The following is a 22,115-nucleotide window of genomic DNA, read 5'->3' on the forward strand; positions in this document are numbered from 1 at the left end:
TCCGAGGCGATCTCAACCTTTCAATCTGTTCATTGACATGTTCGTGGTATTGTATGTACGCCAATTGTCTTCCGCTAACGCCATCTGTTACCTGGCCGCGTAAACTCCGGCTACTGCCAGCCGCATTCTCCATTTCGCTCGGCGCATCTACCCCGTCTACGTTCTTGTCCATACTAAATGCCAACTATACCACACTATTATACTTGACTCACACTGTAGTTTATTTTTCTGAACTTTATTGCTATTCGTGCCACTGAACATCCACTGTTCGGTATTTACATTAATTTGTAACCGACAACAGATGGATGTCCTGTCACCGGGAAGCCACTTGTAACACTACCGCCCTACTCGGACGTAGGTTAGCTATATAAAGCCTGTACTGTAATAAGTTCACGGGCTTCACCTTATAAACAAGGATTTTAGTACATTAGTTGACTGCGTGTACCTAATAGAAGCAAGATCGGACTTATATTCAGTCAATAACCACAGTGATGCATCAAGTAAATGTACAGTATAATTATTCTTTCGCATGGACAAGAAGCATACACAGTAAATGCTACCTATAATTAACAATTCGGTCGCCAGCCTACTTAGGCAATTAGTGAGTCTTTCCTTGTACAAGTGGGTGCATGTACAAGCATAGTAACACGTAGTAATGATGCGTTATATGGCAAAGTTTGGAACCCGAAAAATCCACTGAACTAAAGTTTTCTCTTTTTGGTACTAATTTGGACGAGCTACATTTACACAACCCCACACAGTAATGATTACTACGAACTGCATTTTGTATGTTGAGCAGACTGAAATCGGGCATAGATTGCCCTAGCGTCGACAATCTTAAAAGTACACACACAATATTACTATGAATAATGGAAAAACTCTAATACATTTAGGATTAATATAGAATTTATCTTTACTGGTCAAATTTGATCAGTACACATCAAGGTTTGAACGAATGAACAAGAGCAAAAGGGGGAGGCCCTGAAACTGTTATAGTCGTTATTCTGAAACTATCTAGTACTGAAGGCAAAATAACACACAAAATTATCAATCTCTGGATAACTACTCTTTTGTCTTACTTCTGAATAATTTGACTGTCATTATTTCTGTCTCAAATTAATTAAATAACATCGCTAACTCAATCCAACAAAAACTCTTTTGTTCTTTACCAATATTTGCAACAGCCCACAGAACTATAGATTCCTTTATGGCATAGATTAATCTGCTGATAATTTTCATTAACACAAATATTAAACTTTCAGTTTAGGATACTCGGATTGCACAATACGAGGTAAGGATCCTGTCTAGGTCAGTGATCAGGATAAGTCATGGCTAAAGCAATTCTGGTGAAAGTCACGTTATTATTGAACCATTAGAAACAGTTTCGACACTGGTCCACACAGATACACTTCTAAAGATGAAATAAATGTTTGACCTGTGCAAGTCGGTGCGGCGGTTGGCGGGCAGCGAGATAGCGGGCCGCACGGCACACATGCAAGCACGGCTAAGGCTCACACAACATCGGCACTTTCCATCTTCTTAGCGTCGTAATCTTTCCAATTTTGTGCCTCAGAATATAGCCATGCCAAGTAGTCGTCGGAATCGGTTCATCCGAGGCTCAATGGAATCCACTTTTCCTGAGTAGCCTCCTCGGTACAGTACGTGTACTTCCAACTGTTGCTCGCTTCCGACTGTGTTACTGTGCCCGTTGTGCCGAACCGCGCCCAGTGTGCGTTTTCCCGCCTCGCCTGCCTCCACCTTTTCCCGCTCCCCTACAGGTAGGGTATTCACCACAGGTTTTCTACTACACATATCCTAATGCATTACCTACTTATGGACCAAGTGTATAAATTACAATTTTCACATCTTACAATTGTTTTAACATTAAATACACTTTCCTTTGATTACCACATTATTTGAAATCTAACATAAATAATATTCGTTTCAAAAGTTACTCACAGTTTCTTTAACATGACACGAAAAGAATCGAAAAAGAAATTCAACACATTGCTATTATTAATTTATCCAAATTCATAAAGAAAAAAAATTCTTATACGTATAATTCTCGTTACACATGCCCCTGTTTCCAGAAAATTTCCTTAAGTCCAAATTTTATGGGAACACTAAATCTTACAATTATACAGTGGTTCTGAATTTTTTTACTTAATTGTCCAAAAAGATTTACACTACGTATTTCCTTTAGCTCACTGTATATAGGTTTACACTTTTTTAATACTTCAAGAATACTGACTTGTCATTTACTCAAGTGCCTTTCGAACAGTCCAACTTCCCATCACAATCTCACTAAAATAGCAATTTACTTATTTTTTCTAAATTTCTCAAAGAAATAATTTAAAATTCTGGAATACAAACATTTAACTACAAAAACCATTTCATATTTTGTGTACACTATAAGAAAATTTAGCGCTGCATGCTTTGAATAGCAGTCCATTTTCTTACTTACTAAACAAAACACACACACATATATTCAGAAAATTAACTACATATATTTGCTGCCTATTATGTGGATTTGGGCAGTCCTTTTTACTTCATATTGTCACATCTCCTGGATCACATTTACAATTTTCCATCGATTATTTATCTGCCCTCATTGGTATTTGGCAGTCCTTCATATTATAGTTCATACACTGCCCATTTTCATTTTTGACAGTCCCATCTTTTATCTGGCTGATAGCATTTATCCTTTCTTTCAGCCCTTTTCTCCATACATTTTTACAGTTACAGTACAATTGGTAATCTGAAACTCACATAACTACATTAGCACACTTTCAAGGGTATACAGACATTTACAAAGATTAGATACATTTAGGATAACTTGGGTTCAGCATAAGATACAGCACATTTACTCGTTCCTAGGTACATACAGTTTCAGGTCCACAATATTTCTTACACCTAAAGGTCTTTGGGATTTTGGGTAGATCAGGTAGTAAGCATTGTCGTGTGGAATATTCTGTATTAGATATGGTCCATTATAAATATATTTAAATTTTGAAATTTCATGGTTTAGCTCACTAGACTTTTCGTGGGTTTTTAAAAGAACATAATCTCCAATTTTAAATTTTGAAACATTTAAATTTTTATTGTGTCTTTTAGATCTAGATTCAGCTTTTTGCTTTGCCCTTTTTATCACCAATTCTTTCTTTTGATCCAATCCCAAACTTGTACAAGGTGGAAACTCTAGTTTTTCTTCAATTAAACTTTTACTATTTCTGCCTAACAAAATTTCTTCCGGTGGAAATCCTGTAGTTTCATGATGTAATGTGTTCATGACATTCTCAAAATCCGATATAAATCTGCCCCAGGCTCTATGATTGTGACTGCAGTATGTTCTACACAATCTCCCTATTTCTCGCATGTACCTTTCAACCGGGTTGCTAGCAGGATGATAAGCTGAGATATATTTAACCTCCACACCATTTCTCTCCATTCCTCAGTGGCTAAATCTTTCCTCCTATATAAAATGCCTTTAAATATTTTGTAATATTTCTTAATTTGAGGATGCTGTACACTGTCAAAATTTACCTTCACTGATTTCCAGGTTGAATCCTCATTCTGATGGTATCTCATATTTTTACATATCTGCTCCATTTTCCTCTTTCCTGAAACCTCTTTCATATACCTTATCTGAAAAGTACTCTCTTCACCATTTTCATTTGGCACTTCACTCATACCATTAGGCAATCGAGATAAAGCATCTGCCACATAATTCTCAGTACCTTTAACATAGCAAATATCGTAATCAAATTGTTGTAGGTACAAAGCCCAACGAGTCAGCCTACCATTAAGTAAACGGCAATCTTTAAGAAAAGTTAAAGCTTTGTGGTCAGTATGTATAATGAGCTTATGGCCCCACAGATAATTTCTAAATTTCTTTAGCTTCCTTTTCCGAAATAGTGTAGTTCCTCTCGTATTTTGTTAGAGTTCTACTTGCAAATGCGATAGTCCTGTGTTCGATTTCTTTATCATTACAGATTTCTTGGAAAACTTCTATACCAATTCCATAAGCACTGCTGTCAGTACTCATATGGAAAGGTTCTGATAGTATGGGGTGATGCAAAACATTGTCATTCAAAAGTTCGTTCTTCAATTTTTCAAAATCTCTCATGCACCCTTCAGTCCACACAAAAGCACTATTTTTCTTAAGTAAATTATTCAGATGAGGACTATTAAAAACTTGCCCCTTGACGAACTTTCTATAGAACCCACATAAACCTAAAAAGGCTTTCAACTGTTTTCTATTTCTAGGAGCCGGACATCCTGATATTGCACTTAACTTTTCCGGATCCTTGCCAATGCCATTTGTAGTAATAATGTGCCCCAGAAACTTTATTTCTGATTTCACAAATTCACATTTCTTCCACTTAAGTGTCATGCCCCCTGCTTGTAGAGCAACAAAAACTTTCCGCAACAACTCGCAATGCTCTTGCCATGCTTCTGTAGCAATCAGTAAATCATCTACATAAATGGTTAGCCGGGAACTCAGTTCTCTCCCTAACACAAAGTCCAGTGTCCTAATAAATACTGCCACAGAAGTGCTAAGCCCAAACGGCACTACTTTATACTGATAGCATTTCCCGGCGAATAGAAAAGCGGTGTATTTACGGGATTCTTTACTTAATGGGATTTGCCAGTATCCGGCTGTCATATCCAGACTGGTTAAATACTTTACGTTATAAAATTTTTGGAGCATTTCGTCCAGATTTTCAGGTCTGTCTATTTCCTTCTTTACAATTTTGTTCAAAGTTCTAGCGTCGATAACTACTCTCACTCCCCCATCCCTTTTGTTCACTATGATAAGGGGACTGTTATACTCGCTGCTACTTCGTTCGATTACCCCCCACTCTATCATTTTATCTATTTCCACTTGAACAGCCTGCCTCTTTGATATGGGTATCGAAAACGGTCTTACGAAGAAAGGTTTATGCTCTATGGTCTCAATCTGGTATTCAAAATTCTTAACTAGGCCAGGCTTGTCCGAAAATACGGGGTGGTTACTATCTAAAATTTCAAGTAATTCTGCTTTCTGTTCGGGAGATATTCCCTCTAAATTTTCCACCATTACCTTAAATTCCTGCCCCTGCTGGTCACTCTCATTTAATAATCTCTGGACATGGTACACCTCGTACTTGTTTGTCAATCCATCATTCCCTTGGTCGATCTCCAACAACAAAGAATCGATTTCTGAATGAAACACTTTCCCACTTTCCTCAAAATTTAATTCCAAATTCCTAAATGTACTATTTATTTTGATCACTCCCTGGCTACAGTCAATAATAACCTTTTCTTTATCCAACCAATCTATCCCCAAAATCATTTCAGTACTCAAGTCTGGCACAACCAAGAAATCATGTTCAAAATTTTGTCCTTTTATACTAAATTCAACCAAAATCTGGTTCTTTACCGGCTTGCTAGCCTTACCAGTTGCACCAACAATTTTTACACCTGTCACTGACATAATTACTAGCCCAGGCTTATCACAAATATGTTCAAAAAATGACTGAGAAATTGCACTTATCTGAGACCCAGTATCAAGAAGTACTTGCAATTCCACGTTATAAATTTCAATTGGTATTATAGTTTGTTTAACCGTCGAATGTTTTTCATTACCGTGGTCTTCCTTGAGCAAATCCGGGTCGACAATAACATCATCCCAAGATATGCTTTTAATATTCACTTCACATATATCTGGCGGTTTCTTGGGTTCCGGAAGTTCAAAGTCATTCACTACCTGAACTCTTCGCGAAATAAATCCTGAGTCATCCGGTGGCTCTTTCTTTCTTTGTTCTGTTTCAACGTCTGGATTTTGTTTTGATACGTCGTCATCGTTAGGCACAATATCGCAATTAACTGTGTCCCCTTTATCTTCACTGATTTTCTCATACCCTCTTTCAGTAAAAGTATATTCATTTTCCTCTACACCTGAAAATTCATCTTCACTAGAGTCATCACTACACTCTTCCTCAACATCAGATTCACTTAAGCACGCTACTTTTGCACAATAGGGAGCGTTAGTACATTCATTTTCGTCTATATTTATGTATCTTTCATCATCCGAACTATCGTCGGAACCCGACCATTCCGGATCGCTTTCAGGTTCTAACATAAAAGCTTTTCTGAGACAGGCACTAAGTTCTTCCTCTGTATTGTCGTCAGGTTTAGATTTTAATTCAATCTCCTCTTTTGGCAAAACGGCCTCATCCTCAGCTTTATTCACATCCACTGTGACTTCATATTCGGTGTAATCCTCGTGGACTTTAATTACTTTCAGGTAATCATCTACCCCTTCTACACGGTGCCTCTCGGTAGCAGCTTGCACTATTGGCGGACTGTTAGCAGAAGTTATTTCTTCGTCAATGCTGAGGATTTCATCCTCCAAATCCTTCCTATCATTAATCTGCGTCCTATTGGTGGCACGCGTACTTTGCGCGGCGCTATTTATTCTCTCCTCTTCCAATTCGGGCCACGTCACTTTATGGACGTCCCTACTATCTCTCTTTCCACCAACTAATTTCTTCGCCTCATACTCCCTTTTAAAATCCTCCCACTCACATTGCTTTAGGCCCTTGTACAGATCATCGATCTGCACACGCCAATCAGTTACTTCTGCTAGTTCATCCTCGCCTTTTATCTCATTGCAAACACTGCTAACCGCATCTCTCTGTGTACTCACAGTTTCAATTATTGTTTCCTTTGCCACGGAATTATTACTCGTAAAATTTTCATTAGCTCTGACTGCTATGTTCGTACCTACTGCTGCCGTATTGCTAGCGGCTTCTTTCCGAACAGATGTTCGGCTAGGCTGGGCCGTTGCCCTCTGATGCTCCACTCGCCTGTTAATATGTAGCGCTCTGTGCAGCAGCGATGATTCATTCTGGCTCGCACCTGACGCTTGTTTCGCCACAACACGTCGTGGCGTTCCATGCTCGTCCCTAGCCTGTCTCATTACATTACGGTCGGTCCGGTATCTTTTCTTGAATCGGGGCCGGTATGTATTGTCCGCTTCCGTTTGGCCCGCAACGTTCGCGGAAATTAGTTTCCCGCATGGTTATTATTTTGCGCGGTATTCCCTCTACCGCGACCTGGATTATTTCCTCTGCCTCTTCCTCTGCCTCTTCCTCTCTGTATTACATTGACGCGAAATCCATCGCCGTCGTTTCGTTCGTCATTGTGTCGGTTATTACGGTTACCAAAATTTTGATAATTGGCACGACTTTCGCGCCAATGGTCTTCATCTTCGACCCTTTCTAGAAATGCTTGGAAGCTGCGATGATTGCTTCCTACAAACCTCTTTGAATCTTCTGGAAGCTTTTTATATAGCTCCCAGATAATTTCTGAATCTGATCTTCGACCTCTTAAATGCGTCAATTTCCGGTACCAATGCTCGCAGAAATCTTTCAAAGAATTCCTGCCCCGGTTATCATGCTGTTTGGCCATGATAAACTCGCGCCATAAATGGTCCTGCTTTTGTTCAGACCAATATTCTTCCGTAAATCTCTGCCTAAATTCCTCGAACGTCATCCGTTCGGTATTTAAATTTATTCCCCAGCGCTTAGCATCACCCGCTAAGGCGCTAATTACTACGTTTACCTTTTCCTGATCAGACAAGTGCTCAGGAAATACTCTCTCGCAATTTTTAATAAAATCTAACGGATGCCACCCGTTATGTTTCTTGGCTGGATCGAAGCGTTCCTCACCTTCTAACAGCTTCGTAATTGGTGTGCCATTACAGACAACACCAGGCCTATCTTTAATTTTGCTCTCCAGATCGAAAATTCTGCCTTGAATTTTCGTAGTATTTTGTTCACAATTTTGAACACATCCGGTTACTTTTTTACTTAAATCCCTTTCAGTGTCTGAAACTACCTTTTTCAATTGCGATATCCCGTGTTGACATTCGTTTACGACCTCAGTTTTAAGACCGAAAACTTTTTCGTCTACCTTAGTTTCAACCAGAGGTTCTACTTTCTCTTGGATGTTGAAAATTTCAACATCAAATCTACTATTAATGTTACCAATTTCCTCCTGCATAGTATCCATATTTTTGTTAATGGTATCAATTTCAAATTTCAGAGTATTTACCACAGAACTTAAATTACCCACTTTTTGTTCTACCTGTTCTATTTGTTTACTAATTTTAATTCCCTGTCCTTCGACCTGTGCTTTAATCTGATCACTCTGTGTTTTGAGCTGCTCTGCAACGTGTGTTTTGAGCTGATTAACCTGATTGCTGACTTGTTTTTGAAGTTGCTCATTCTGTGTTTTAAGCTGCTCATTCTGTGTTTTGATCTGCTCATTCTGTCCTGAAATTTGTTTGGTTAATTGTTCAAATAAATCGTTTATGCTTAAAATTTTCACACTGTTTTGTTCTACGGAATCGGTGTTTTCCGATCCTACTTCAAAAGTTTCTTTCGGTTCTTTCTTTATCTGTGGAGAATCAAACATGTCAGTGGATTCATTCACATACCCACTATCATCTACAAAGTCACCCTCTGCTTCCTGTTTTCTTCCTTGCTGTGTCCGAGGCGATCTCAACCTTTCAATCTGTTCATTGACATGTTCGTGGTATTGTATGTACGCCAATTGTCTTCCGCTAACGCCATCTGTTACCTGGCCGCGTAAACTCCGGCTACTGCCAGCCGCATTCTCCATTTCGCTCGGCGCATCTACCCCGTCTACGTTCTTGTCCATACTAAATGCCAACTATACCACACTATTATACTTGACTCACACTGTAGTTTATTTTTCTGAACTTTATTGCTATTCGTGCCACTGAACATCCACTGTTCGGTATTTACATTAATTTGTAACCGACAACAGATGGATGTCCTGTCACCGGGAAGCCACTTGTAACACTACCGCCCTACTCGGACGTAGGTTAGCTATATAAAGCCTGTACTGTAATAAGTTCACGGGCTTCACCTTATAAACAAGGATTTTAGTACATTAGTTGACTGCGTGTACCTAATAGAAGCAAGATCGGACTTATATTCAGTCAATAACCACAGTGATGCATCAAGTAAATGTACAGTATAATTATTCTTTCGCATGGACAAGAAGCATACACAGTAAATGCTACCTATAATTAACAATTCGGTCGCCAGCCTACTTAGGCAATTAGTGAGTCTTTCCTTGTACAAGTGGGTGCATGTACAAGCATAGTAACACGTAGTAATGATGCGTTATATGGCAAAGTTTGGAACCCGAAAAATCCACTGAACTAAAGTTTTCTCTTTTTGGTACTAATTTGGACGAGCTACATTTACACAACCCCACACAGTAATGATTACTACGAACTGCATTTTGTATGTTGAGCAGACTGAAATCGGGCATAGATTGCCCTAGCGTCGACAATCTTAAAAGTACACACACAATATTACTATGAATAATGGAAAAACTCTAATACATTTAGGATTAATATAGAATTTATCTTTACTGGTCAAATTTGATCAGTACACATCAAGGTTTGAACGAATGAACAAGAGCAAAAGGGGGAGGCCCTGAAACTGTTATAGTCGTTATTCTGAAACTATCTAGTACTGAAGGCAAAATAACACACAAAATTATCAATCTCTGGATAACTACTCTTTTGTCTTACTTCTGAATAATTTGACTGTCATTATTTCTGTCTCAAATTAATTAAATAACATCGCTAACTCAATCCAACAAAAACTCTTTTGTTCTTTACCAATATTTGCAACAGCCCACAGAACTATAGATTCCTTTATGGCATAGATTAATCTGCTGATAATTTTCATTAACACAAATATTAAACTTTCAGTTTAGGATACTCGGATTGCACAATACGAGGTAAGGATCCTGTCTAGGTCAGTGATCAGGATAAGTCATGGCTAAAGCAATTCTGGTGAAAGTCACGTTATTATTGAACCATTAGAAACAGTTTCGACACTGGTCCACACAGATACACTTCTAAAGATGAAATAAATGTTTGACCTGTGCAAGTCGGTGCGGCGGTTGGCGGGCAGCGAGATAGCGGGCCGCACGGCACACATGCAAGCACGGCTAAGGCTCACACAACATCGGCACTTTCCATCTTCTTAGCGTCGTAATCTTTCCAATTTTGTGCCTCAGAATATAGCCATGCCAAGTAGTCGTCGGAATCGGTTCATCCGAGGCTCAATGGAATCCACTTTTCCTGAGTAGCCTCCTCGGTACAGTACGTGTACTTCCGACTGTTGCTCGCCTCCGACTGTGTTACTGTGCCCGTTGTGCCGAACCGCGCCCAGTGTGCGTTTTCCCGCCTCGCCTGCCTCCACCTTTTCTCGCTCCCCTACAGGTAGGGTATTCACCACAGGTTTTCTACTACACATATCCTAATGCATTACCTACTTATGGACCAAGTGTATAAATTACAATTTTCACATCTTACAGTTGTTTTATCATTAAATACACTTTCCTTTGATTACCACATTATTTGAAATCTAACATAAATAATATTCGTTTCAAAAGTTACTCACAGTTTCTTTAACATGACACGAAAAGAATCGAAAAAGAAATTCAACACATTGCTATTATTAATTTATCCAAATTCATAAAGAAAAAAAATTCTTATACGTATAATTCTCGTTACAAGCCATCCACAATAAGTTGTCGGGGTTAGTAACTGGCCAGTACCTGCTTTTTATAGTTGGAATCCTGCTTGTAGTGAGTGAATTTCTCTTACAGGATTTTTCTATTTTGGTGGAGTATCAGTCATTTGGCAGTGTAGTGACACAGGTTGAAAATTTTTGGGTCATTTGTTCCCTTCCTGGCTTTAACTAGGTAACCAGCCTCACTTTCCTTCCATGTCTTCTGAATCTGTTGGTAACACAGCTGTTCATCATGTCCAGGCTCTGGTAGAGGGCTTTGAAAATATTATTTTAGAGGTCGGGCAACTGCAGCCAAAGTTGCATGTGATGAATAAAATCTTCCACACTGGCTGTTGAATTACTTTTTCTAAAAAGTCGTGACAGGTTTTGCACCATTGGAACACGTTTTCACGTGACAGGTTTATTTATTATTTTCTTAAACAGTCATCATGCAGCAAATTAAATGCTTCGAGCCAAGCCCCATCTTGGAAGTTTTAAAGCTAACATTTGTAGTCTTGAACCATATTGGGAAATACTCTGTCATACCCTCTCTTGATATGCACCTTCATGAAATTTGATGAGGCCAATGAAGTTGTCGTGTCCTTACTCGAAGCATTTTCAGTTGGATTTACTGAAATTGAATCTCCTCTTAAACAATACCTACTCTGGTTTTGTTCCAAAGCTAAGAAAATGTTTTGTGTGTGTGTGTGTGTGTGTGTGTGTGTGTGTTTTGAGCTCACTCGCACAGTTCTCCCATTGTGTTGCCATCTCAGAAGAGAGAATGAAAGTCAGGATTGTATCTTCACGTCCACCTACCACTGTTAGAGGAGAATCACACTTTGCTGTTGTGAATTAATTGTAGGTAATGTAACTTTCCTGTGCTTCAATACAGAGCCATGATTTCTGGTCACCCGGTAGCCCCATGTACACCATGGCAATCATAATCTTCCAACACAAAGTTGATGTCACTATAGTTAAAATTGGAAGTTTTCTGGTAGATGTAATCCTTGTAAACACAAATGAGTGTTACTGTGGAACCCACATGGTAAGCACTACTATGTTGACTCCCTGTTAGTGAGACTAAGGCGATGTTCAGACCAAGCCTGGCAAGGATCATGCTACCATCCAGGTTGTCTGGTTACTGGAAGTTAATGTCAGTGCCATTGATACTGACTGGTCCAGCGCATTGAAGTTCTAGTAAGGGTTTTCCTGCACCATAAGTATGTTGCCTGCATATTCTGTGCACATTAGGTATTAAAATTCGTTATTGATGTATGATCTCGCAGAGTTGAGCGATATGATAATTACCATTGAAAAAAATTAATTTTGTTGTTTTGTGTTCCTGATTTGAACGTGCTCAGTAGTCGTAAAAAGGAATAACCACTCATGTGAACTAGTGTTTCCCAAGTGTATCTAATGATGGGTGTTAGCAGTCTTCAGGCATTAACCAAATTTTCTGCCTTCAATTGCTTGTAACCAAAAGTAGTCGGGATGGAAAATTATGGTAACTAGTGACATAGTGATCATGGACCTGTATTATGACTTTAGGTCATTTGTTGGCAAATTTCATGAAGTCTCCTTCGCAACCCATGCTGAATAAAGTAGTGGAAAATAAAAGATGATCTGGGGACAACAGGAATTTTGAAACATAAGCAATCCATGGGAAGGAAAATTAAATGAATAAATATGAACAGCAGGAACAAAGAAAATTCTGTGAACACACACACACACACACACACACACACACACACACACACACACACACACACACTTATTATTTATCAATCATTTTCTTTCTCTGTCATTGCTATTGCTTGTTAATCGAATCTCTTCTCTCCTATGCCCCCTCATTTGTCCTCATTTCTATTCACATTTAAGAGAATTTACATTCTGGACTTGTTCCTTCCTCAGTCTTATCCAACTGACCTGTACTCCATCTCTAGAGACATATGTGTGACCAGGATATTAAAACACTTATAATTTTTTGTATTTGTTTGATGATAATTCAGATATGAAGATGGTTTTCAGCTTGTTGTCACTCTCTTAGCTTTACGTTTCAATTTTTGACTCTACTCTAATCTTTTTATTTAATGTATGTTTTTCACTGAGACCTAAAATTTATTAAGATACTTTTATTTACTTATTTTGAATTTCTCTCTCTCTCTCTCTACCCCCCCCCCCCTCCTCTCCCTCTCCCCCTCCCCCTCCCCCCTCCCCCCTCCTTCCACCCCCTACCTGTTTTTGATTTTGCCATTGAGTGATCATTTGTTTCTTTCCAGAACTGCTGTATAATTTTTAACAACGGGTGCTCTTTCTTGTTAGCTGTTTATTTCTGCTGCCACACATGTTTTTGTTCATTCTTATTCTCACACTGATTTTTATATAACTTTGTGAAACTATAACTAAATAAGCATTCCAGTCATCTGACTTGTTTGTTGATTGCTGGTCATTCCATCTGGACATATAGCACCCCAGTGCTTTGAATATGTTTCCTTTATGTATTTGCCACCGTTTAATACAAGTGACACATTGTGATTAACTGCTGTCCATATGCTGCTGTTAATTTACCAGTATTTTGATGGCTTGTGGCAAATGTGTGTGTCCTCTTCTTCCTTCACATAAAATCTGTGAAATAATGTGTTCCCCCAGCTGCCACTCCCTCCCTCCCTCCCCCCCCCCCCCTCCCCCCCTACACACACACACAAAAATATCTGTCTCAAAATCAAGAAATATGTCATTTTTAAAATTAAAAGTTTTCTTTTCTTTTCTTCACAGGGGAGGCAGTTAAGGCCACGTAGCCAGCCACCTTTGCCTGATGGTGATTTACTTGATCACCCTGCATTACATCATCTAGTTTTGGACCTAGCATCTCATTTGGAAGTTCGATCGCACTTTGTAGAAAGTGATGAAGTAGACTGATCGCCGGCCCCCATTGCTGTGACCCAAGATTCCAGCATTGTCACTGCTACAGCTGATAAAAGTGTCATCACCATCTTCATCTGCCACTATATCCTCATCAGCTAACGCCCATATTTTCACTCTGCCAATGATCAATTGGTAAAGGGTGAATGGGAAATGTTAATTCAGTTCCAGAGAAATCATCCTTTTCATAGCTTTAAGAAAAAATAATATATAAAAGTTGACCTTGGTGATGAGTTTGTTGATATTTGTTAAAAGTAATCAAAAGTTACCGAGCTTTGCAAGTTGCATAGAGATATAGCTCTCGCTGGAGGACATCCACTGACTCACAGGAGTTGTACTAGACGCTTTGCTTTGAGGGCAAGTGGGCTCAGTCAAATAGGTTATCCCAATGAAGCACTGCCATAACTGGGAAGTTGGGATTTCCAAGAGGCTGTGAGACTAACTGAGCCCATGCACCACATGTATTGCAGTGATACTAGTCAAATTTACAAAATGCGTGGAAGGTGAGTATGATATTTGTGCCGAAAATCTGTATGTGAATTGTTTCTTATGTTGTATACATAGTCCAGTTCGATTTAGGGGTGTGTTGGTAGTTTGAGAGCAAGTGATTCACTATTAAATTGAGTTAAGCCTTTTTTAAGACTGAGGAATGTTTCACAAGGAGTGGATGTTAACGCTGTACAATATTATTTTGCTAAAGACGTTAATGTAAAATTGAGAACACTTATACAACTACATGTATATATTTTGTATTGTTAGAATAGTAATGTTTAACTTCTTCAGGAACTGTCAAAGTTTTGAAGAACTGTTAAACAATTTCCAGCACACCCCAACATGTAAATACTGTATTTAAAGAGACAGTATTGTTGAGTTTTTGGGAACAAATTTTTGTGGCCCTCTGTGGCTTTTGTAACACTTATCTTCCACATTGGGCTGCTCATTCCTGCAGATATTGTTTTTGAATGAATATTTACTCTATCCTCAAAGATTTCTCTGGTTTTATAATTCAGGGATTAGTGTAAAAATGCAATAACCATTTCATACACATATGTAGATGATTTTATCTTAGTCTGTTCACCATGAGTAATTAACTTTCCTTTCTATGTTTTTATCATTGTAAAATTGTAATTCAATAAACTGTTGCTTTTCTGTGTTGGAGAAATAGAATTTAACTTTCTGTGAGCACTGTAATCCTGAGTCTGTTATATGATTATATTCTTTAGTTCTTTCATATTTTGTGTAATCTTTAGTTTTGACTGTGAATAAAATACACATTGAGGATCAGCTGGAGAAGCTGGCAGATAGAGAACTACACACAGTATGTTGCAGAAGCTAAATGTTAATTTGTTAGAGGTTGGTCTCATATCAGTTTCTGCTTAGACCAAAGTACCTATACAAATGCCTTGTGCATGTGCAATATTTTGGTATTCATACATGCTACATTCGTGAAGATAATTCTGTTACTGTTTCAAAGGGATTTAATTTTATAATCACCATTCAGTATTATCCTACATCTAGTACACACACACACACACACACACACACACACACACACACACACTGTATTTATAATGCCTAAAATGTGTAGTTATGAGGTTCAGCAGCATTTTGTTGCCCTTTTATTTTACATTGTTATGTCTGCCACATCACTTTCAAATTGAATTTTCTTTTCTTTGTTTAGTAGTCACTTTATTTGGAGAAATCCAAATTTCTGTGTACTGTGCTATTTGGATCTGTAGTGATCAGTATGACAATTCAAAGAATCATTTTAGGCTAGAAAAGTTTTCTCATAAGATACCTAGCAGATCTATAAGAATTGCTTTGCATGTGATTCTGTTTCCAGTTTACCTCAGCTACTGTAGTTAAAAAGTTTGCACAAAAGAAATTTTCTCTCTCTTTCAGACATGACAAACATAATAGTAAATAAATCACAGTAGTAGTATTTTGTAGCGTAGGTGAAAAGGTTTGTACCATGAACACCACCAACATAACACCAGTTTTTATAATGAAGGCACTGGCCTTTTCCTCCTTCCATAATGTGCCTCCGTTATTTATGTATGTGCCGTCTAAATAAAAAATATTGTGAAAGATGGGAAAGGTTAGCATTCCCAGTAACTCTGTAGTGTTTTGAATACATAAGAGAAAAATTGTCAGATTGTTACATACATCAGGAGATAAAATGCTTTTCAAATTGAAAATAACACACAATATAGATACAATTTCTATTAATATATACTGTAATACAGCTGCTACGTGCTGTTTGATCTTTCTTAATTAGATTTCAACATATCATTTTTTGTATCATAACTGACTGATACCATTATCTGCTTGAGGGGTTTCAATAATCATTGCAACATATTAAATCAAATATTTAGCAGATACATTTGAAAAATACACACACTATATAACAACAAAAAATCATCCTTGTATTAATAGTAATGTTCCTTGCAGTATATATTGCTGGAGGAAAATCTCGCTGAATGTAGATATAATGCACAACTTTGACTAATTGCGCAGTTAGATGTTAGAGATTCCACAGCACCAAATTTCAGTTAATTTACTGAATTCCTAGAAACTGAATTTATTAAAAGCAAGTAAAGATACAAGCATCTTGTTATTTTGGAGACTTATTTTTATAAGATATAAAACCTAGACACATCTTTTATCTAGGTAATATAATATTGTATGAATAAGTGACACTGTGGAAAAAAATACTTTACTGATATAACTGTTCAATATGTGATGATTACCTGAATATCATCTAGTACTACTAACATGCATTGAAACTTGTTAATATCTCATATGTGGACCATGTGCCTTTTCAAAGTGCTTTTCCTCATAGTTTGTAAGCTATTGTTTCTGGTGCTTTTTCATGCAAAGAGAAGTTCAGCTTAATGGTCCATTGTATGTTGCTGCAGCTTCTCTCCTGTCAGCGTGTGTCCTGCTTTTGACATTTTCCATTAAGAGAAAGTTGCCCTAAATAACGGGAATATATAAGAGATTCATTTGTCTTTCTATAAAATAGTACAAATGTCTGAAACTCTCCAAATAAAGTGACATACGTTACTTTTTGAAAATTGCATTCCTGAATGTAACACAAATCAGAAGGTTCTTTAAAAGTAGTAATATACTCTATGCAGTAAAGTTTGTTTTATTGTAGTTACAAAATAGTCAGATATTTATTGTGTAATTATTTTGTCATGTCAGTGTGTTTATTTTGCCTTCCTTACAAATTGTAAACTGAAGTGTACAAATAATTGTTGTGCAAAAATAGTATGAAATATCTCCAAACAGAATAAATAACAATTTAACATGAAATTTGTTAGTATATGTATGCATATTTAGTAGCAAGTTTTCATCCATTATGTGTATGCATTTACTGGTGGTCTTAGCTTCACCAGATTTTCAGTATTTTGTGGGAAGGTACTGTTTGTTATGCATTTCCTTGCAGCTGAAACAGTGCCAAAGAAGTGGGACCCATTGCTGTGTGTGTGTGTGTGTGTGTGTGTGTGTGTGTGTGTGTGTGTGTGTGTGTGTGTGTGTTTAAAATTAGGTCATTTCCTTGGCAGCTCTTCAGGTGGATAGTCTGATACAATAATAGTGCCATGTGCATCTGATGACTAAGTGTTTTTGGTGTTGTGATGCACAAAATACTGTACCACAGAACCTTAACTGATAATGGAAGCATAAGAGTGATTCAGCTCTGAAACTGTTTGATACAAATAGCTCAACATCTCATTAGTGTAGCTATGGGTTTAAAATAGTTGTACTTGAAACTGTTTAGTGAAGAGGTTAGTTAAACAGGTGATTTCCTGAAATAATCTGCATCAGCAAGTTAGCTATTCTGGAGAAGCACTCAGCACACGGTAGCAGACTTTGGTCATGGCAGTCAGTAGGCCAGGTGAGGTTAGCTACTGAAAGCCTTCTAACAACTGGTCTCTCTGTTCACCGTCTCTTTATACATAGCAGTTTATTTTTAGTTATTCTTATTTGCCTCTCAGAAACACACAAATAGAATGAGGGTAGTTCAGGTCATTAACACTATTGGGCAAGTGGACAGGTGTTGCAGTTCTTTTTATACATAATGTTGCATGTTTTATTCAGTAATAAAAGAAAATATATTTGAAAGATGTTTAACTGCTAGTTGGCTTGTATTAAGTCATATGTAAATGACTGATAATTCAGTGCTTCATATTTACTGGACTGAAACTGTATTAAATGGAACATTTGCTGAGGAACTATCACTTTGTTCTGACTTTTTGCTGAGTCTTGTAGCTTGCACAACTAGAAGCATTTTATCCATGGGGAAAACAAAATTGCTTAGGGTGTGTGTTTCTCTTCTTGTTAAACTTGTCTGTAGCAACAGAATCTACAGAATATAACTTCTTATTTTGTGAACATTGTGTAATGTGAATAACATAGAGATATTCTGGAGTAAATCACAGTACAAATGACATTGGTGGTCATTCAGATTTGACCTGTGGAAATTCATTGAAATGTGTTTCATTGTTTTAATTGTTACTGGTTATTTGTCGACAATTATTTATTTGTGTGTTTTTCTTTGTCCTTCCAAAATGTTTGCAATTAACATTTACTTTTTTATGTAGGAAGAACAGTAGTGTGTGGAAGTAACACATGATGTTGAGAATCTCAGCTGATTTTGAAATGTTTTTATGATAGGAGAGAGTTTATAATAGAACTTAATGCAAAACTCTTTTTCCATAAGCAAAACTGAACAGTAGACATGATGCTGATAGGTACCTAAAATTTCATTTATTTGTTTTGATAACAAGTTGTTATAAACACACATACACCGTATTACACTATTTCGTGGCCCTTTGCAGGAAAAATATTTGATGAGGGGAGGGTGTCATTTACATCATGGCATAAATTGCTCCTCTTAAAGTATTTTAAGTGGAAAGGAAATGTAACAACTCATCAATAAATAGTGAAAATTGACATCATTTCTTCCTTTTGTGACTACTGAACACTTTGGGTTGGCTATCATTGCTTTTACCATTGTTCGTGTGCATTCCAACAAACAGAAGAAAGTCAACAAATATAGGTGTCATAGAAAGTTTAATGTGAATATCGACTTTGCATGCATAGATTATGGGCCATACATTGGGCTTCCAGGTGATGTATGCTCCACAAGAAAGAGCAAAACTAAGAATTCAATAACACAAAACAATACACAGCTTGTTGCAGTTATTTGCATAAAATACTTTGTACTTTTTTGAAGTTACATATTATGTAAAGTAAGACTCTTTACTGACAGTCAGCCGTGATGGCCGAGCAGTTCTAGGTGCTTCAGTCCAGATAACGTGGCCGCTACGGTCGCAGTTTCGAATCCTGCCTTGGGCATGGATGTGCGTGATGTCCTTAGGCTAATTAGGTTTAAGTTGTTCTAAGTCTAGGGGATTGATGACCTCAGAAGTTAAATCCCATAGTGCTTAGAACCATTTGAACCATCTTTACTGACACATGACAATGAGAACATCTCGGAGCTAATGCCTATTCTTATACAATCATGTAAGTGTACTATGAACTGATTACCTGATGGAGAGTTAGTGATTACATAACTAAAATGCATTTCTGTGGAAAACATATCTTCATATTCTTAGTACTTACTTGTTATTGACTTGTCATTGCTGCTGCTGTTGCTTCTGCTGCTACCACTTCTACTACTACTACTACCACTACTACTGATGATGATGATGATGATGATGATTGTTGTCGTTGTTGTTGTTATTTTGAATAGCCTGGTGAATAATTGTCGACATAACACAATATTAGCATTTGAGATAAATTCTTCTTGATCAGATTTTGTTGCGTGCAGTTAAAACGCACACTCTTCCAGAGCAGAAGATAGTAATAATTTCTGAATTCAGTACTTTGGCATAAGTGTGTGTGAAATTTGCAGCTCCATGAATGTAGTATGCTAATGACTCCTGCAGACCATTAAAAATAGTGTATAATGTCAAGAAATGTTAATCTCAGAACACCAATAAATATATGGGTATGCAATGTACTCTGGATGACCATGTTTCTTTGCGGTGTAATGGTTAGTAGAGGACCATTGAAGAGAGTGAATCATGTGCTAATATTTAATTTGGCTTTTAAATCACTTTGTTTTATCGTACTAAACAATATGGTATTACCAGATTACAGAGTTTTGATGGAAGTTAATGGTTGGCCTTCTTGAATTAGTCAAAAATGTAGTGTGGGCTGCAGTAGTGATGCATGTGAGCTAAAGAAAATATAAAATAAATTTGACATCACAAATGACATAAATCTCATCCTCATAGTAGTCAAAAGACTGTAGAATAGTTACAAGACTGACACTGTCTGTACTCTTTCGTGTAGTAAGAGAAAAACTGCCATCACCTGAAGGTTGGTTTAAAGAACTCAGTGCTTTATTAACCATGGGCCTATTGGAAATTTTATGCCCTTACCTTTCTCTGACCTTCACACTGACCCAAGTCCAGTTATAGCAGTACATACAGTTTTATGTGGACTCCGAACCATGGTGCAACTCAGCATTTTTCACTCTATCAAACATTCCTAGATGTGGAAGAAGTGAAAGGCGGCAGATTAAAATCATAGGACTCACAGGGGTTTGACTCCCAGACCTTTGGATTAGTTTTCTGGCATGTTACCACTGAACAAATAAACTATGAAGAAACTGAAGGCCAGTGTGATCCTTCAGTGCAGATCATGGCAAGTCAGTTGATAACCAATGATCATATTCTGTTGTCTGATTCTTACTCGAACTTCAGTGACGTATGTGTATGTGAGACGCTATAGTCTTTGGCAGTATAAAACCTAGTGTTGCACATAATGAATCTGTAGCATAATTGTTTCATGTTCCAGAAAGTTTTGAGTTGAGCTGCCTGTAATAAATTATAGATACTGTCCATGGCAGTAGTTATATTACAAAAAGAGCAGCATCCAAAGTTATACCTTTTTTTAAGTATTTGTGGAGCTCTAGTTGGAAGAATGTCCAAGTTAATTTTCTTCATGATACCATATCTTTCTTAGCCTGTCAATTCACTGACTGAACATCTCTTGAGATTTCAGCTGTCAGTGACTGACTGGTTTATGCTTACTCTGTAGCCAATAAAAATTTAGAACTTGGAGCTGTTTGGAATTTCATCTCTTGGGTAAATATTCAAAGACTGTTTAATGTTGGTATGTGTAGATATTGTTGTAACAACTTCATCAAACAGAGATTTTGAAAATGTAGTGTTGTTCCATAATTTGACATATTTAATCTGTTCTTTGTGTTGCTCATGATCATACGTGAAGATGATTCCTTCATTTTTCACAAAGAAATATGAATTTTAAAAGTACTGTAATTTACTAAATGCTGGTTCTTTTATTTTTTGTATGTTTATGAGACAGCACTGTCAATAGATAAAAAGAGGAGAAAAATAACACTGAACAACAAATTTGATGTGAAAGTGTGTAAATTGCATGATTTTGAGCTAGTTATGTTTATTTCAGTATAAAATGATACAAAATCATCATCTTCATAAATATTTAGTTTTTTAAAAAAGTAATCTACATTTTTGTATAAATAACTCACTAACTAAATATTAACTCATGTTCCAAGATTCAGCATAACAAATTTTAAGTGAATAATTACTTGAATTGTGTTATGTGTTATGCATTGGTAAATTTCAGTGCCATTCTGGAAGTACAAAAATAAAATTTTAAGAAAAAATGAAGATATTATTACATGAATGAAAATACTTTGTAAGTCTACTTTGTACCAGAACTGTCTAAAGCACAAAAGAAAATATATAAATTAACTGGTCACAAATGTATATAAAAGATTATAAATGTTAAATGTCCATATGTACAATATATACAATTACATATTTTGTTCAGAGATAAATTCAGATGATGACCACTTTTGGTTGGCTTGACATTTATACACATACTCGGGAAATTCCCTTATGACAATCCAGCAGTAATCTGCTAAAATAGTACGGCTCCACTTTCTGGCATACCGCTTCTCAAATATGGCAATATTTTGTTGAAATCGCTCCCCATGTTCATCACTTACTGCACCACCACCTTTAGGGAAGAAGTCAAGATGACTATGTAAGAATTGCATTTTCAGTGACATGTTGCAACCAAGTTTTTCATTAGATGACAACATGTTATCTACAATCTTCTAATTTATTGCTCCTTTGTTCCCTAAGAACTGTAAACAGGCTGTCTTAAAACATTCCCATGCTTGCTTCTCATCACCTTGTATGATTCCACCAAAAGCGTGGTCTCCAAAAAGCTCTCAAATCTGTGGGCCTACAAAGATGCCCTCCTTTACTTTGGCATCACTTAAGTAAGGGAATTTTTGCCTAAAGTACTTAAACGCATCACCATCTTTGTTCATTCCCTTAACAAAGTTTTTCATGAGACCCAACTTGATGTGCAAGGGCAGGAGCAGAATCTTTTTAGGGTCTATTAGAGGTTTACTCTTATTGTTCTTTATACCTGGTTGAAGAGATTTTCTGGTGGGCCATCCATGTTTACTGTAATGAGATGCACGAGCTCAGCTATCCCATTCACAGAGAAAGC

The 22,115-nt window shown here is 37.2% G+C and overlaps 2 protein-coding genes across 4 annotated transcripts in view; both read left to right on the forward strand.

Annotated features, from left to right (window-relative positions):
- Positions 1 to 16,847, forward strand: part of LOC126484906 (protein SCAI) — a 104,333-nt gene extending 87,486 nt beyond the window's left edge. For all 3 annotated transcript variants that reach the window (XM_050108517.1, XM_050108509.1, XM_050108525.1), the window contains one exon: positions 13,383 to 16,847. In XM_050108517.1, coding sequence (XP_049964474.1) covers positions 13,383 to 13,526 — 144 coding nt within the window. In that variant the 3' untranslated portion in view covers positions 13,527 to 16,847. The remainder of the gene's footprint in view (positions 1 to 13,382) is intronic.
- A 446-nt stretch (positions 16,848 to 17,293) lies between these two features.
- The window catches only part of LOC126484870 (titin), a 471,820-nt gene continuing 466,998 nt past the window's right edge, over positions 17,294 to 22,115 (forward strand). The window contains exon 1 of the mRNA XM_050108484.1: positions 17,294 to 17,430. Coding sequence (XP_049964441.1) covers positions 17,412 to 17,430 — 19 coding nt within the window. The 5' untranslated portion in view covers positions 17,294 to 17,411. The remainder of the gene's footprint in view (positions 17,431 to 22,115) is intronic.

Source organism: Schistocerca serialis, chromosome 1 (assembly GCF_023864345.2).
Source record: "Schistocerca serialis cubense isolate TAMUIC-IGC-003099 chromosome 1, iqSchSeri2.2, whole genome shotgun sequence".
Lineage (NCBI taxonomy): Eukaryota > Metazoa > Arthropoda > Insecta > Orthoptera > Acrididae > Schistocerca > Schistocerca serialis.